This window comes from Sapajus apella, unplaced genomic scaffold, assembly GCF_009761245.1.
Source record: "Sapajus apella isolate SASKATOON/1434 unplaced genomic scaffold, GSC_monkey_1.0 scaffold152, whole genome shotgun sequence".
Classification (NCBI taxonomy): Eukaryota; Metazoa; Chordata; class Mammalia; order Primates; family Cebidae; genus Sapajus; species Sapajus apella.
In genome coordinates, this window is record NW_022437092.1 from 2,251,584 (window position 1) to 2,269,852 (window position 18,269).

At 50.3% G+C, this 18,269-nt stretch overlaps 1 protein-coding gene and 1 long non-coding RNA gene across 3 annotated transcripts in view; one reads left to right on the forward strand and one right to left on the reverse strand.

The window, feature by feature from the left end:
• Positions 1-1,599: 1,599 nt before the first annotated feature.
• The window catches only part of LOC116541532, a 34,083-nt gene continuing 17,413 nt past the window's right edge, over positions 1,600-18,269 (reverse strand). Inside the window, exons 4-5 of the long non-coding RNA XR_004264848.1 lie at positions 3,937-5,028; positions 1,600-2,012 (exon numbers count right to left, since the gene is read on the reverse strand). This is a non-coding gene — a long non-coding RNA (uncharacterized LOC116541532). The remainder of the gene's footprint in view (positions 2,013-3,936; positions 5,029-18,269) is intronic.
• Positions 4,206-18,269, forward strand: part of TECR (trans-2,3-enoyl-CoA reductase) — a 35,988-nt gene continuing 21,924 nt past the window's right edge. For both annotated transcript variants that reach the window (XM_032265778.1, XM_032265779.1), the window contains exon 1: positions 4,206-4,337. In XM_032265778.1, the coding sequence (XP_032121669.1) occupies positions 4,323-4,337 (15 nt within the window). In that variant the 5' untranslated portion in view covers positions 4,206-4,322. The remainder of the gene's footprint in view (positions 4,338-18,269) is intronic.

Here is an 18,269-nt window from a genome sequence, read left to right on the forward strand (position 1 = left end):
GGGGTGGCGTGGACCGGATTTCCCCCATTGCCCCCCCCCCGGGGAAAAAAAAAAAAATCCCTCTCAAAAAAAAAAAAAAAAAAAAAAAAGAAAAAGACCTTCAAAAGCACTACAGCCATATAAGCCAGCAATCCCACTCCTAATGGGATACACAGGTGAAATGAAAACTTTTGTTCATTTATGAAATTTCATGAGCGAATGTTTGCTGAGGCTTTATTAGTTATTAGCAACAGCTGTTAAATCTGTCCTTCAATAGATGAATGGATGAACAAATGTGATCCATCCACACAATGGAATACTATTCAGCCATAAAAAGGAATGAGCTACAGACAGACACAAAAAAACGTAAAAAAAACCCGTTACAGATTAACCTGAAATGCATTAGGTGGGTGAAAGAAGCCAGGCTCAAAAGGCTGCATGATTCCATTTTACTCGACCTTCTGGAAAAGGCAAAAGTATCAGGACAAAAAGCAGATGAGTAGTTGCCAGGGGCTGGGACCTGAAACAAATGGATAATTTGGAGAATGTTAGGGGATGATGTAAATGTTCTACATCTTGATTGTAGTGGTGGCTGCCTGACTGTATGTTTTCAGAGCTGTACACTAAAATGGGTGAATTTCACTGCATGTCAATGATACTTCAATTACAAACAAACAAACAGAAAAAGGAAAAAAACCAAACATCCCCGGCAAGACAGGCTAGGGCTTGGGAAACCTCTCTCTGGGATTCCTGACACAGCAGAAACTTGCTAACCAGCCCTGGCTTGTCTCATCCCAGCTTCACCTTCCCTTACACACTGGTGAGCCAGCTCAATCACACATGCCTCAAAACCAGCCAAGCCAGGTTCTGGGAGAAGTCAAGATCTGCCCTGCCCTGCCCATGAGAAATAGAAAAGGAGCTTGTGAGACAAGACATGACCAAACACATCAGATCTCTGACATTAAAGTGATCTCGGGTTCCCTCAAACTTGAGGTCCCAGGAAGCCCAGATCATCCTTGGAAGCTGCCACAGCTTAGGACATCTCTTGCAGTTTTTCCCTTGGAAATTAATAAAGGAGATAGTTACAGTCAGCTCAGCAGGCACCCAACAGATCTACCAGTCACCATTATGAATCAGCCACTGTGCTGGGGCTGAGGACACCAGCAAGATCTAACTGTCTCTACTGACAGGCACCGTCAGGGGGCCACGGTACAGTGTCCTCAGTGGCTTGAACAAAGTGGCCACTATTCATTCCAAGGGTGGATTTCATTTCTGCTGACAGCCTGGGTACTGGAAGCCAGATTGGTAAACAAGGGGTTCCTCGAGCCTGCCACACCCCTCAAAAACAAAGAGGAATTCTACTTTGGAGGATGGATCCTGCCTTTCTGCCAGCTTTTTTTTTTTTTTTCCCGAGACGGAATTTCACTCTTGTTGCCCAGGCTGGAGTGCAATGGCACAATCCTGGCTCACCGAAACCTCTGCCTCCCGGGTTCAAGCAATTCTCCTGCCTCAGCCTCCTGAATAGCTGGGATTACAGACATTCACCACCACGCCTGGCTCATTTTTTGTATTTTTTTTTTTAAGTAGAGACAGGGTTTCTCCATGTTGGTCAGGCTGGTATTGAACTCCTGACCTCAGGTGATCTGCTTGCCTTGGCCTCCCAAAGTGCTGGGATTATAGGTGTGAGCCCCCGAGTTTGGCCAGATCCTTGCTTTTGAAGGCATACATACAAAACACCTTCATGTTTTCACCTGTTTTCCCCAGATAGCACCAGTGAAAAAGATAAGGAGTGTCCTGAAGACCACATAGCCTTGGCTTCCTGTACTCGGAGTCAGGGATCCCCAAAGGCTACAGTTTTAGAAGTTTCCAGAGCCGAATCTGGATGACCGAGCTCCAAGCACTGACTCACCCTTGCTTCCACCTGCTCCCCTATGAATCAGCAATCTATCTTTAAGGACTTCTCATCATGTCTCTGATGACAGGCCCGTGAATTCTGGATGGTTCAACAGCTGATGAAGGCTCAGGAGCAGGATCTGGAAACAGGAGTAAGGAAAGGAGGTAAAGAAGTGTGCCAGGTACTGCCTGCTCTTTTGCCTGTCTGAAGTCTTTTTTTCTTTTTTTCAAGACAGAGTCTTGCTCTGTCACCCAGGCTGGAGTGCAGTAGCGTGATCTTGGCTCACTGCAACGTCCACCTCCTCCCAGGTTCAAGCAGTTCTCCTGCCTCAGCCTCCTGAGTAGCTGGGATTACAGGCACCCGACACCTTGCCAGGTTAATGTTTGTATTTTAAGTAGAGATGGGTTTTCGCCATCTTGGCCAGGCTGGTCTCAAACTCCTGACCTCAGGTGGTCCGCCTGCTTCAGCCTCGCAAAGTGCTGGGATAATAGGCTTGAGCCACTGCACCCAACCTGTCTGAGGTCTTGAGTGTTTGCAGGCATGAGTACCCGTGTGTATGTCCCCAGCTTGCTCATAAGAATCAAGGGTGCCAAAGCATGCCATGATCCCAGATCAGTACTGTCCAATAAAAATAGTGTAAGAGGGTCCAGTGAGGTGGCTCACGTCTGTAATCCCAGCACTTTGGGAGGCTGAGGCGGGCACATTACCTGAGGTCGGGAGTTCAAGTAAGACCAGCCTAACCAACATGGAGAAACCCTGTCTCTACTAAAAATACAAAATCAGCCAGGGGTGGTGGTGCATGCCTGTAATCCCAGCTACTTGGGAGGCTGAGGCAGAAGAATCGCTTGAATCCAGAAGGTGGAGGTTGTGGTGAGCCGAGATCCCATCATAGCACTCCAGCCTGGGCTACAAACTCTGTCTCAAAAAATATAGTGTAAGGGGGTGGGGCAAGGTGGCTCATCCCTGTAATCTGAACTCTTTGGGGCGGGGGGTAAAAGCAGGAGAATCGCTTGAGTCTAGTAGTTTGAGGCCAGTTTAGGCAACATAGCAGTGTTAGGATCTCCTCAAGTGTGGTGTCCGGGGTAACAGTGAGCTATGATTGCACCACTGGTCTCCAGCTTGGGTGACAGAACAAGCAAGACTGTTCAAAATTAAAAAAAAAAAAAAAAAATTGCACAACTGTCAGCCACAAATGTGAGCTCTGTTTGTGATTTTAAATGTTCTAATAGGCACACTCAAAATATAAAAAGAAGCCCCAGCACGATGGCTCACTCCTGTAATCCCAGCGCTTTAGGAGGCCATAGCGGTCAGTCACTTGAGGCCAGGAGTTGGAGACCGAACCCAGCCAGAAACTGATGTATTTTTCATATACAAGACATCTCAATTTGGACCAGCCCCATTTTAAGGGCTCAGTGGCCCCATGGAACCACTAGACACCATTGTGGACAACGTCAAGCAGAGACAAATATAGGGCCGAGCCAAGTGGGATAGGGGGCTGGGGGCGGTGGCTCACCCCTGTAATCCCAGCACTTTGGGAGGCTGAGGTGTGAACATCACCTGAGGTGAGGAGTTCAAGACCAGCCTGGCCAACATGGCGAAACCCTGTCTTTGCTAAAAAGATACAAAAATTAGCCAGGTGTGGTGGCAGGCACCTGTAATCCCAGCTACTCGGGAGGCTAAGGCATGAGAATCGGTTGAACCCGGCAGAGGGAGGTTGCGCTGAGCCGTAATTGAACTCCAGCCTGGGGGACAGAATGAGCCTCTGTTTCCAAACCAAACCGAACCAAAGTGGGGCTGGGGCTCAAGGTTGCGGTTGGGGGTTCCCAAATGGGGAGCTTTTTGCCATCGCATTTCCCCTTTCTTTCCCTCCCACTCAAGAGTCTCCTCCAGAGTGGCCTCGCCATCCAGGCTCCTCAGCCCGCGACCCCAATCCCTTCCCGGTGTATCCCGGGGGCCGCCCACCTCAGAATTTAATCCGTCGGCGTCGCCTGTCATGTGGACACTGCTTTGCCTGTCACTCAACTTTTTACCCCGCCCCCCGCCTGGCCATAACCGTCGCTTACCTTGGTTTCCACAGCGACGCCATCAGGGGTCGGGGCAAAGGGACGCGCGGCTCAGAAGCCTCCTTTGGATTGGTGGATGGCCAAACCTCTTCTCTTTAGCCCCTCCCGCACTCGCTCCGCCCCCTTCGGTGGGTCTCGCAAGCTGATTGGTCAATCCCCTGGTGCTAGCCCTGGTCCTGGTTCGGACCGGCCCCAAGGGGCAGGGGCGAAGGTGGTCGCCTCGTGCCCTGATTGGCCGGCGGGGCGCGCGCGGCCGGGAGGGGCGGGGCGGACGCAGAGCTGCGTTTAGTCTCTCGCAGCAGTATCGAGCGTTTCAGGGACTGTGTGCTGTGTTGCGCGCAGTTAGGCAGCAGCCCGCGGAACTGTAGTCGCCGTGGGAGTGAGCCATGAAGCACTACGAGGTAAGAAGCGAGAAACGGGTACCGCGTGGCCGCTGCCGACCCATTGTTTTTCCTTCTTTGCGGGACCATGGGACCCCACTCTCTGGTCCTGTGCCCTGAAGGAAGAGCCGGAAGGCGCAGGCGCAGTGGGCCAGAGTTGCTCCCTGGGCCACTCGTAAATTCCAATGCGCATGTGCGGAGGAGGTATTTATAAATCTGCAACCCAGGCTGTTTTGGGGGCGCTTTTTCTTGGGGGTCTCTGCAGGGACTGGGACGTTTGCAGGTTCCTTGCAGCTCCCTCAGCGGGCTGAGTTGCAGACTGTGTCGTGGGAGCTATGAAGGTGCGGGACCCTTGCTCCCAATCCGAGGGAGAGGAGTCTTGCACAAATCTTGCACCACGCCGCCGCCACCAGCGTAGGAAGGGGCTTTGCAATCACTCTTCTTGTGTCCGACCTTTGGACCCCTTCCCTCGCCCGGGAGGTTCCCGAGAGGCTTAGGCGGTGAGGGAGGTGCAGCTCCACGGCTGGCTTTCGCAGAGCAGCGAAGCTGATCTCGCTTTCTGGTTATCTAAGAGGTCATCTCCGTCAACCCCCGGGTGTCACCAAGGAGAAATCTTATACGACCCACAGCCACTCTTAAAGCCCAAGTCTTCTGACTCCTAACTTGGATCTCTTTTTCCCTTAAAACGAAGTCTTCTAATGTGTGTATCGCCCTAGGTGATAATGTGATATTGATAATTCAACTACTTATCCCTGAATTATTTCTGATTTTTAAGAAATTATCAAATAAAATTTGTTATTAAAATTTAAAATAAGAACAATTGAGCAAGTGCTCACTCTTGTGCTAGTGAGATTCTATTACCTTGTAAAGAACTATTATTACTCCCCTTTGTAAGGATGAATAAAATCTCAAAGATATCAAGTGACTTGTTCAAAGGCCCCAGCTAGTAAATGCAGAGCAGACAGAGGAACTCAGAACGCCAAGGTCTTAGTTCCTAGCCACTGTGCCATGTTGGTCCTCAAATGAAAATTAGCAGGTCGAGCGATTTCTTGTTTCTCCCTTCCCTTCCAATTTAAAAAATTCTGGCAAAATACACATAACATTTACCATCTTAACTATTTCTTTTTTTTTTTTGAGACAGAGTTTCGCTCTTGTTACCCAGGCTGGAGTGCAATGGCGCGATCTCGGCTCACCGCAACCTCCGCATCCTGGGTTCAGGCAATTCTCCTGCCTCAGCCTCCTGAGTAGCTGGGATTACAGGCATGCACCACCATGCCCAGCTAATTTTTTGTAGTTTTAGTAGAGACGGGGTTTCACCATGTTGACCAGGATGGTCTTGATCTCCTGACCTCGTGATCCACCCGCCTCGGCCTCCCAAAGTGCTGGGATTACAGGCTTGAGCCACCGCGCCCGGCTTCATCTTAACTATTTCTAAGTGTACAGTTCAGTGGCATTAAGAACGTTCATATTGTTGTGCAACTATCACCACCATCGATCTCCAGAACTCTTTGCATCTTGCAGAACAGCTGTAGCCATTAAATACTAAGTCCCCATTCCTCTCCACCTCCACCTGTGGCAACCACCATTCTGCTTTGGCTCGGTGAATTGACTACTCTAGGGACCTTACATACGTAGATGAAAATAATTTTTTTTCTTTTCGAGACAGTTTTGTTCTTATTGCTGAGGCTGGAGTGCAATGGCACTATCTCGGCTCACTGCAACCTCTGCCTCTAGGGTTCAAGCGATTCTCCTCCCTCAGCCTCCCAAGTAGCTGGGATTACAGGTGCCTGCTACCATACCTGGCTAATTTTTTTTTTTTTAATTTTTTATATTTTTAGTTGAGACGGGTTTCACTGTGTCGGCCAGGCTGGTCTCAAACTCCTGACCTCAGGTGATCCACCCACCTTGGCCTCCCTCCCAAAGTGCTGGGAGTACAGGAGTGAGCCAGTGTGCCTTAATGTTTGTTTTTATTCACAAGTTGAATATTACTACCTCTGCCTGCTCCGTTTATTATTATTTTTGGAAATTTACCCACAATCCTTTGAAGCCTTTCTTTTTTCTTTTTGAGATGGAATTTCGCTTTTGTTGTCCAGGCTGGAGTGCAATGGCATGATCTCGGCTCACTTCAGCCTCCTCCTCCCAGGTTCAAGTAATTCTCCTGCCTCAGCCTCCCAAGTAGCTGAGATTACAGGCGTGTGCCACCACGCCTGGTTAATTTTGTATTTTTAGTAGATACCGGGTTTCTCCACGTTGGTCACACTGGTCTCAAACTCCCGACCTCTCACGTGATCTGCCCATCTTGGCCTCCCTAAGTGTTGGGATTACAGGTGTGAGCCACTGACACCTGGCCCCTTTGAAGCTTCTAATCCATAAATCCTGTCATTTTTGACATGGTATCAAGAATGAGCAGGTTTGTATTCAGTAATCTCTAATGTATCATTTAAGTTTTCATTCTAGGATAAAGTTCTGGGCCAGGTACTGTAGCTCACACCTGTAATCCCAGCATTTTGAGAGGCTGAGGTGGGCAGATCATGAGGTCAGGAGTTGGAGACCAGCCTGGCCAACATAGTGAAACCCCATCTCTTAAAAAAAAAAAAAATACACACACACACACACACACACACACACAGAGTTCTGATGTGGTTTCCCCTCTCAAACTCTGTCTAAATCTGTAGTCCCACTACTCTAGTCTCAGCTACTTGGGAGGTTGAGGAGGGAGGATGGCTTTAGACCAGGAGGTTGAGGCTGCAGTGAACCCAAAAAACAGGCCACTGCACTCCAGCCTGGACAACAGAGACCCTGTTTCAAGGAAAAAAAAAAGCCACCACATCCATCTTGAAAGATGCAGTTTAGCTGGGCGCGGTGGCTCAAGCCTGTAATCCCAGCACTTTGGGAGGCCGAGGCGGGTGGATCACGAGGTCAAGAGATCGAGACCATCCTGGTCAACATGGTGAAACCCCGTCTCTACTAAAAATACAAAAAATTAGCTGGGCATGGTGGTGCATGCCTGTAATCCCAGCTACTCAGGAGGCTGAGGCAGGAGAATTGCCTGAACCCAGGAGGCAGAGGTTGCGGTGAGCTGAGATCGCGCCATTGCACTCCAGCCTGGGTAACATGAGTGAAACTCCGTCTCAAAAAAAAAAAAGAAAGATGCAGTTTGGAACATCCATCTGGCATGTGCAAAATATAGTTGGTTTAGTTTTGCTAGTTAGTAGTCAGATAAAGTAGGCCTCTGAGTGCCCTGGGGGTGAGCGCTTTTGTTCCAGGAAGCTGGGCACAGCCTGAGACCCAAGACTTGAACTGGAGAATATGCTGAACCATGCTTAATCCTTTTCTCCCCGAGAAAGAAGGGAAAGCTTTGGCCGGGCATGGTGGCTCATACCTGTAATCCCAGCACTTTGGGAGGCTGAAGTGGCTGGATCATTTGAGGCCAGGAGTTCAAGACCAGCCTGGTCAACATGGAGAAACCCCATCTCTACTAAAAATACAAAAATTAGCTGGGCGTTGTGACACACGCCTGTAATCCCAGCTACTTGGAGGCAGACAGAGGTTGCAGTAAGCTGAGATCACACCATTGCACTCCAGCCTGGAAGACAGAGCGAGTCTGTCTAAAAAAAAAAAAAAAAAAGCAAGGGGAAGCCTCAAACTCACTGTTCACAGTGACCTTGGAGGTAAAAAAATAAATTGTTATTTTGCTGTGTTCTTTGTTGTTCTCTGCCAGCTTTGCCAAGTACCCACAGAGGTGATAGCTACAGGGGTTCTGGATGGGAAAAGCAGTTGTCCTCCGGCCCAAGCAGATTAGTTTAACTGCAAGTGTTTATTGTAGGTCAATAAAAATAGAAGAGATGCTTTCACTCACATTTAACAAGCAATTTGAGAAAAGGTTTATCTACATCAAAGAATATTTTTCTGGTCGGGCGAAGTGGCTTATGCCTGTAATCCCAGCACTTTGGGAAGCTGTGGTCGGTGAATCACTTGAGATCAGGAGTTCAAGAGCAGCCTGCTTAACATGGTGAAAGCTCATCTCTACTAAAAATAAAAAAAAAAATTAGCTGGGCATGGTGGCATGCACCTGTAGTCCCAGCTACTGTGGAGGCTGAGGCATGAGAATCACTTGAACCTGGGAGGCAGAGTTGCAGTGAGCCGAAATCATACCACTGTACTCCAGCCTGGGTGACAGAGTGGGACCCCTAGTTTTTTTTTAAAAAAAAAAAAAAAAAAAAAAGGATATATTTCAGCCTAGCACAGTGGCTCACGCTTCTAATCCCAGCACTTTGGGAGGCCGAGGGGGGCAGATCACATGAGGTCAGGCGTGCAAGACCAGCTTGGCCAACATGATGAAACCCCCCTGCTAAAAATACAAAAATGAGCCAGGCGTGGTGGTGGGTGCCTGCAATCCCAGCTACTTGAGAGGCTGAGACAGGAGAATCGCTTGAATCCGGGAGGTAGAGGTTGCAGTGAGCTGAGATTGCACCATTGGATTCCAGCCTGGGTGACAGAGCAAGACTCCGTCTCAAGAAACAAAACAAAACAAAAAGAATATATATTTCTGCTTGGGACTAAATCCATCCTCCCACCCTCAAGCAATCTCTTGTCCACTGAGAGATTAGCCCCCTTCAAAAGACTTTCTTGGCCCCTGAAGAGACCTTGGAGAGTAGGAAGTGCAGTTTACAAGTGATAGAGGTAATGGCCAGATAGGTGCTGGATGGCTCACTGTTGCACAGCAAATTAATGTCTGATGTCATGGCAATTGGGATCCCAGCAGCCAGGGGTGATTGGTGGCTGTTTCAATAGTTGCCTCATATCACTGCCAATCTCATCTGATCTGGGAGGAGAAGTTATCCGTTTCTGGCCTGATTGAGGTGAAGCTTCTAGAACAGGTCACCTCCAGGCCTTGGCTGAAGCCCTCTCCTTACAATGCCAGAGCAGGCCTTGGCATTGTCTTGGGGTCAGAGCTGGGTCGGTAAGCGAACTGCTTATCCTACACTACAGTAGGTTTTTTTTTAATTGCTGTTTTTGCCACTGCAGATGAGACTCAAAGCAATGAGTCCCGCAGCAACCAGAAAAACAGCTAATGCATCTTGTAAAAGAGCCTGTTAATTCCTGAGAAAACCAATCCCTTTTCTGCCTCCAGCAGTCCAGATCACTGCCATTTCCTGCAGCTGAGTACCTGGAGGCTAGGAAGCCTCAGCCTCTTGGGGTCCCCACAACCCGAATTTAGGATGTTTTCTTTTCTTTCTTTCTTTTTTTTTTAGGAGACAGAGTCTCGCTCTGTCACCCAGGCTGGAGTGCTGTGGTGCGATCTTGGCTCATTGCAACCACCGTCTCCTGGGTTTAAGCAGTTCTCCTACCTCAGCCCTCCGAGTAGCTGAGATTACAGGTGTCCACTACCACACCTGGCTAATGTTTGCATTTTTAGTAGAGACGGGGTTTCACCATGTTGGCCAGGCTGTTCTCGAACTCCTCACCTCAGGTGATCCACCCACCTCCGCCTCTCAAATTGCTGGGATTACAGGCGTGAGCCACCATGCCTGGGTGCATTTAGGATGTTTTCATCCCTACAAAAGGGTAGCTCTTTTGGTACCCACCTTGCAAATAATCCTGGACCAACATAGTACCTTGTCTCAGCTTTCTCCTTAGGATCACTTGAGGCCAGGAGTTTGAGACCAGCCTGGGCAGTAGACCTAGGTCCCTTCTCCACAAAAAATAAAAATGTTACTGGGCATGGTGGCATGCACCTGTAGTCCCAGCTGTTTGGGAGCCTGAGGTGGGAGGATTACTTGAGCCCAGGAGGCTGGATGAGCTGTGATCATACCACTGCACTCCAGCCTGGGCAGCAGAGTGAAAATCTGTCTCAAAAAAAGTTCTAAAAGTAGAGTTCTGGTTAGGAGGCAGTTGTTTGGAGACAACATGGATAAGAAGGTGAAAATTCAAGAGAAAGACTGTTGTCATGGTGTCATGGGTGTGTGGACCTTGGACAGGCCTGGTACTCAGTCCTGACACTGCCACTTAGTAAATAGTTATGTGCCTCAGGACAGGTTAGTTAACCTCTCAGAGCCTTTCTGTGGCTGCTCTCTGGAGAGAGAAACCCATTTGATTGTGAAAGCAACTGGCTAGTTTGGAAGAACATTATGAAGTTGCCAGAAATACATACATAACAAAAGAATGAATTGTAATAAGGGTCAGAAAAATATTATGGAGATTACACTGTAGTTAGAAGTGCTGTTGCTGGGGATGGGGAGAAAAAGGTGGGAGGGCTTAACTGTGTTTTTTTTGTTTGTTAATTTTGAGACGGAATCTCACCCTGTTGCACAGGTTGGAGTGCAGTGGTGCCATCTCAGCTCACTGCAACTCCACCTCCCAGGTTCAAGTGATTTTCCTGCCTCAGCCTCCCAAGTAGCTGGTATTACAGGTGCGTGCCACCATGCCCGGCTAATTTTTATAGTTTTTTTTTTTTTTTTGAGATGGAGTTTCGCTCTTGTTGCCCAGGCTGGAGTGCAATGGCGCGATCTCGGCTCACCGCAACCTCCGTCTCCTGGGTTCAGGCAATTCTCCTGTCTCAGCCTCCTGAGTAGCTGGGATTACAGGCACGCGCCACCATGCCCAGCTGATTTTTTGTATTTTTAGTAGAGACGGGGTTTCACCATGTTGACCAGGATGGTCTCGATCTGTTGACCTCGTGATCCACCCGCCTCGGCCTCCCAAAGCGCTGGAATTACAGGCTTGAGCCACCGCGTCCGGCCCTATAGTTTTTTTTTTTAAAGGTGGGGTTTCACCATGTTGGTCAGGCTGGTCTTCAACTCCCAACCTCAGGTGATCTGCCTGCCTTGGCCTCCAAAGTGCTTGGATTACAGGTGGGAGTCACCACACCCAGCCCTAATTTTTATAGTTTTAGTAGAGATGGGGTTTCACCATGTTGGCCTAGGCTGGTCTTGAACTCTTGGGCTCAAGCGATCCTCCTGCCTCAGCCTCCCAAAGTGCTAGGATTACAGGTGTGAGCCACTGTGCCTGGCCCTGGGCAGTCTTTTTAGCACCTGATCAGATGGGAACTAGTGTTCTACTTTACAGATAACGAAACTTAGGCTCAGAGAGGTAAACTAAGCTGCTCGAGATTACAGAGTCTGGAAGCCGGGGAGCTGAACCTTGGCCTGGGTTTGTCTGACTCCAATTTTGTCCACGTTGATGGCTTCTCTGTTGATGCTGCCACAGGACAGCTGGTGGCTGTCCTGCTGTGTTTTGAGGACAGAGCATCCCTGATGGGAGGACGAGGTGCTGCTGGTCGGTGTGGACTGCTGGGAGAGGGTCTCTCTGCCCTAAAATCGGATGGGCTGCCCCTTACGGTAAGGACAGGATTGAGAGTGATGGGCTTTGGCTGGGTGCAGTGGGTGGCTCACGCCTGTAATCCCAGCACTTTGGGAGGCTGAGGAGGGAGGATTACCTGAGGTCAAGAGTTCGAGACTAGCTTGGCCAACATGGCCAAACCCCCTCTCCACTAAAAATACAAAATTTAGCTGGCCATCATTGTGCGTGCCTGTAATCCCAACTACTCGGGAGGCTGAAGCAGGAGAATCACTTGAACTCAGAAGACGGAGGTTGCAGTGAGCCTTTCCTGTGTTAGCCTGACTTAGGCCAAGATCCTGACGGGGAGGGTGGGGGGATCTTAGGCTTTTCAGATTTCCCTGCAGGCTTCTTGCTCTGAACAGATGGTCACTCACTGGGCGGATTCTCCTGGTGGAGTCCCTTCTGTCCCCCTGGCTGTAGCTTTGTACTTAGGCTGTTTCTTTGCTGTAGGCACTCAGCATCTCAGAGGCCCAGGCCTGAGGGAATTTTTCTGGTTTAAAATTCTGTAAAGTTACAGATGAGGGACCTGAGACCCAGAGGGGAAGAAGGCATTTCCCAGGGCCGCACGCCAGTTCCCCTTTGGTTTGGGCAGTACTGATGATTGATACTATTCCTGGGAAGGCAGCAATGCCGTCGGGCTTTGGATCAGAGCTGGGCTCAGATGCTTAACAGTCACTGAGAAGGTATGGAGCTCATGGGGGTGTTCTTTAGCCTCAGGCTAGTTTTCTTTTCTTTTTTTTTTTCCTCTGAGACGAGTCTCGCTCTGTCGCCCAAGCTGGAGTGCAGTGACACCATCTTGGCTCACTGCAGCCTCTGCCTCCTGGGTTCAAGTGATTCTCCTGCCTCAGCCTCCTGAGTAGCTGGGATTACAGGCACCCACCACCACGCCTGGCTAATTTTTGTATTTTTAGTAGACAGGGTTTCGCTATGTTGGCCAGGCTGGTTTCAAACTCCTGACCTGAAGTGATCCTCCCACCTCCGCCTCCCAAAGTTTTGGGATTACTGGCATGAGCCACCGCGGCTGGCCTTGAGCTAGCCTCTTCATCCATAAAATGACACCTGGGTGTGCGAGACCCGGCTCACATTGGCTGATGGTGTGCATCTTCCCAACTCTGTGTTCAGGGACATCAGGGTAACATCTCTTAAGTCACGGGTAGGGTATTTACACCAGGGGAAGTGGCAAACGCCACAGCTCAGGCCCTTTCCTCTCTCCTGCCAGATGTGCATGTTGACTGGGATAATTGTCCCTGCCTCTCAGGGTTATCGTTTCAAGAGGTTCTTGGTTTGATGAGCACTGGATGGACAGATACATGCCTGGAAAGCCTCAGCTTGGTGCAGCACGTGCAGCAGCTAACGTTTGACAAGTGCTGCGGCCATACTCACCTGTGGACACAGTAGGGCAGATGTGGGGAGGCGGGGCCGAGGAGGAGGCGGGGCTTGAGAAATGGGAGGGGGGCCGAGGAGGGGAAGGGCTACCGAGAAGGGGGAGGAGGACTGGGAGGGGGAGATGGGTCTTAAGGTGTGGGAGGCGGAGCTGAGCAGGAGAAGGCGTGTCCTGAGGAGGAGAAGGAGGAGGCAGGGCCTAGGTGGAGGAAGTGGTCCCCGAGGATGAGGAGGCAGGGGCAGGGCTGAGACGGAAGAGGCGGGGCAGGGGGGAGGTGAGGTTGAGGAGGAGGTTGGGCTGAGGAAGCTGGGCAAGGAGAAAGAGGAGGGGCCAGGATGTAGGAGGCGGGGCCAGGGATGGGGAGGCAGGGACGAGGAGGAGGAGGCGGGGCCGGGATAGGGGAGATGGTGTCAGGGAGGGGGAGCCTAGGCTGAGGAGGAGGTGGGGCCAGGGAGGGCAGGGAGGGGGAGGCGGGGCGAGGAGCAAGAAAGTGGGGCAGGCTGAGTGGTGGGCTTCGGTGTGTGCCATGTTGGGTAGCTATTTCAGCCGCGCCCAGGTGGATCTAGAGGCTCCACCAGCTGGGCCCAGCAAAGCCCTCTGGACTAACTGGTTCCTGAGGAGAACTGAGGAGGGTTGACAGCCTTGAGTGAGGGCGGTGCTTGGAAAGGCCTTGCAACTCTGATAAAGTGGTTGGGTTTGGTCGGGAATCCTGCGCTTTAACTGACAAGCCTGGCTGCGTGAGAAAGGCCAGAGACCTTGAGCTAGTTGGTCAAATTCAGGCTGGGTCTTAACACCCTCTTGCTGGCATTGACAGTGACAGCTGAGAATGTTTTAATACCTGAGGACACTTCCCGCAGCAGCCAGAACATAGTAATCATCCTAGTAAATTACTGTGAACATAGTGCTTAATTCTAAGTGTTTTTTTTTTTTTTTTTGAGTCAGAGTCTTGCTCTGTTGCCCAGGCTGGAGTGCAGTGGTGCGATCTTGGCTCACTGCAACCTGCACTGTGCCTCCCGAGCTGAAGTGGCTCTCCTGCCTCAGCCTCAGCTGGGATTACAGGTGCCCACCACCAGGCCCGGCTAATTTTTGTATTTTTAGTAGACACAGGATTTTACCATTTTGGCCAGGCTGGTCTCAAACTCCTGACCTCAAGTGATCCACCCGCGACCTCCCAAAGTGTTGGGATTACAGGCGTGAGCCACTGCAGTCTAAGTGCTTATTATCTAACTATCTTATTTAGTAAGATATCTAAATTTCATACTAAACATAAGTAGATGCTCTTCTTATCTCTACCTGACTGATGGAGAAACTAAGGCACAGAAAGTGAAGTGACTTATCCACAGCTAGTGGTTAGCAGAGCTGGGATTCTTCCAAAAGCAGAGTGGGCTTTGCTGTGGGTCGTGTACTGGAGAAAGAATGAAGCGAGTGGTGGTGGTGAAGGACTTGGAGGCCACCTGCTCTGCCCTTGGGGTAGTTACTTAACCTGTCTAAGCTTCAGTGTTGTTGTTTTTTTGAGACAGAGTCTTGCTCCGTTGCCCAGGCTGTAGTGCAGTAGTGCGATCTCGGCTCACTGCAATCTCTGCCTCCCGGGTTCAGGTGATTCTCCTGCCTCAGCCTACCAAGTAGCTTGGATTACAGGCACCTGCCACCATGCCTAGCTAATTTTTGTAGTTTTAGTGAAGACGGGGTTTCACCATGTTGGCCAGGCTGGTCTTGAACTCCTGACCTCCGGTGATCCACCCACTTCGGCCTCCCAAAGTGCTGGGATTATAGGTGTGAGCCAAGGCACCTGGCTGCAAGTCACATTTTGCGATGATCAGCTCTTTCCTTCTTCACGGGAAGACCCTTGGTGAAGCCACAACACACTCAGAGCCCACTTTTTAACCTGTTGTGACAAAGAACCATCCCAGGAAGTGGATGCTGAAAGACAGCCTGGCCAGCAGGTGCCTGTCACAGCCGCCTCACCCCAGGAGGATGCTGCTTCTGTTCCTGCCCCCTCCTGGCTGGCTGTCCCCCATCAAGCCACAGGCAGAAGCCCTTTTTGCGTGTAAGTGGGAGGATCTTAGTGTGCCGTGGCTCAGAACCCTCCGTCCGAGGTTTCTTGTCATCTGTCCCCTGCTTTCCTCACTTGTCACTATGCTACTGTCTTTCATCTCTGCAGACACCCACAGCCACGTTCCTGCCCTGAGCACATGCTGGTCCCTCGGCCCTGGACGCCCTTCCCTCTACTTTTTCTCATGCCTGGCCCTTCCTGTTACTGAGTGCTCAGCTTCCGTGTCCCCCGGAGAGACCTTCCTTGGTCATCCTGTCTAGAGTCCAACCGCCGGCACCCCACTCATCTCTTTTGCAGCCCCTCTGAGCTCAAGTTCTATTTCTTTCCTTCCTTCCTCATCTCACCCAGTTACTGTTTTCCTCCTTCCTCCCTTCTTTCCATCCTTCCCTACCTCCCTCCCTCCCTCCCTTCCTTCTGCTCTGTTGCCCAGGCTGGAGTGCACTGGTGCCATCTTGGCTCACTGCAACCTCCACCTTCCAGGTTCAAGCGATTCTTTTGCCTCAGCCTCCTGAGTAGCTGGGACTATAGGTGCCAACCACCATGCTGGGTTAATTTTTGTATTTTTATTTATTCATTATTTTAAAAAATGTTTTTGAGGCAGAGTCTTGCTCTTTCACCTAGGCTGGAGTGCAGTGGCGCAAGCTTGGCTCACTGCCATCTCCGCTTCCGGGGTTGAAGCGATTCTCCTATCTCAGCCTCTCGAGTAGCTGGGATTACTGGTGCCTACCACAATAGCCTGCTACTTTTTGTATTTTTAGTATAGACAGGGTTTCACTGTGTTGGCCAGGCTGGTCTCAAACTCCTGACCACAAGTGATCCACTGCCTCAGCCTCCCAAAGTGCTGGGATTACAGGCATGAGCCACTGTACCCGGCCAGTGCCTGGCTAATTTTTAAAGGATTTTTTTTAGAGACACAGTCTCATCATGTTGCCCAGGTTGGTCTTAAAGTCCTTGGCTCGAGTGATCTCCTGCCCCAGCCTCCAGAAGCTCTGGGATTCTAGCTGTGTACCACTGTGCCTGGCTGGAAACCAGCTGCTTTTGGCCTCTTGGCCACAAGCCCTGGGTCCATCCTACCCATGGCTGTCCTGTTCCCCATCATCTCACCCCTCCTGGCACTGGGGATATTCTGAGATGGGAACTGCCAACACAGCACCTGGGCCTGCCCCTTGTCACACAGCTTGTGGGCAGGTTCTGCTGGTCCAGGCTTTTTCTTGTCATGAGGCCTCTGTTTTCTAGTCCTTCACTTATTCATTAGTTCATTCGTTTCAACATTTTTTTCCCCCTCTTACCAATGCCAAGAATCCTGGGATGAACAAACCATGTTCTCTGCCCTCACAATCTTTTCATTTAAGCCAAGGCCTGAAGGACGAGGTCTTTGGGGCCAGGGAGGAGAACGGGTTTCTGGGCAGAGGGAACGGAGAGGTGTGTACAGAGGCATGGGGCCCAGGCTTTGCCGATGTCCCACCCTGAGGGCTGAGGCTGACAGGGCAGGGCTTTGCAGCCACCCAGAGAGACCTGTGGACTTCATTTCTTTGTTTTTTTTTTTTTTTGAGACAGTTTCACTCTTGTCACCCATCCTTGAGTACAATGGTGTGATCTCGGGTCACTGCAACCTGTGCCTCCTGGGTTCAAGTGATTCTCCTGCTTCAGCCTCCTGAGTAGCTGAGATTACAAGCATGTGCCACCACGCCCAGCTAATTTTTTGTAGTTTTAATAGAGATGGGGTTTCACCATGTTGGCCAGGTTGGCTTCGAACTTTTGACCTCAAGTGATCCACCTGCCTCAGCTTTTCAAAGTGTTGGGAATACAGGTGTGAGCCACTGTGCCTGGCCTCTTTTTGATGGCAATAAAAGTCCCTTTTCTGTTTTTTTTCAATGACCTATGAATTACTATTTTTGGTAGAGATGAGTCTTGCTATGTTGCCCAGGCTGGCCTTTGACTCTTGGACTCAAGCGATCGTCCTGCCTTGACCTCCCAAAGTGCTGGGATTATAGGTGTGAGACACCATGCCGGACCACGTTCTGCCGATTTTACCTAAAAGGTTCGTTATTGGAGGGCAGTTCGTTTTTAAGTCCTTAGAAGGCCCTCATGCCATAGTGGTTTTTTTTTTTTTCTTTTTTTTGAGATGGAGTTTTGCTGTTGTCACCCAGGCTGGAGTGCAGTGGCACAATCTCGGCTTGCTGCAACCTCCGCCTCCTGGGTTCAAGTGATTTTCCTGCCTCAGCCTCCTGAGTAGCTAGGACAACAGGCACATGCCACCATGCCCAGCTAATTTTTGTATTTTAGTAGAAACAGGGTTTCGGTATATTGGCCAGGCTGATCTTGAACTCCTGACCTCAAGTGATCCCCCCACCTTGGCCTTCCGAAGTGCTAGGATTGCAGGCGTGAGCCACTGCACCTGGCCACCATAGTGTTTGCAATAAAAATGCACAGAGCACTTGTCCCTGGGAAGTGTACTGTGGATTGTGTGTGGGGCTTACGGAGAGCAGAGCAACTCACCCCAGTTACATGGGTTAGCTGGACGTGGGTCACGAGTGTTTCCCAGCCTTGCAAGATGTAAAGGCCCTCTCCATGGCCCTGTAGCTATGGCACATTGACAGGCTGGCGTGGCCCTGGCCCTGTCCCTGCTTAACCAGGCTCCAATGTAAGCTGAGCCCACCAGCCATTCACAGACTGCCTGAGAGACTGCAGAGCTGTGTATAATCTTCTGGGTCCTTCCAAATTTTTTTTTTCCATTTGAAAGTGAACAGGTATCACTGGCCAGAGCGTGGGAACTGGGCTTGTCCTCAGGGTGGGGTGCCAAATTGGGGGCGGGGGTGGGAAGTGAACACAAGCCCTGGGGCTTCAGGAACCATCTGGAAGCAGGCTGAAGTTGTGGAGCTGAGCCTCCAGGCTCCTTGTGGGGAGAAGCTGTTTCCCAACACCTCAAGTGTCTAACTCAGGAGGTGGGTGGATATGAGGAGGTGATGAATGAATGTTTCTCAGGAGCTGGGTGGGGCTGGAGGATTGCAGAGGCTGGGGTGGGGGTGTGTGTGCAGATACTGGAATTCCTGGGGAGACGTGTGTAGTCGGAAGCAGTATATTGTCTTTATACTACTTGTTATAGAGAATAGTTTTGTTTTTTTTTTTGAGATGAAGTCTTGCATTGTCTCTTGGGCTGGAGTGCAGTGGCTCA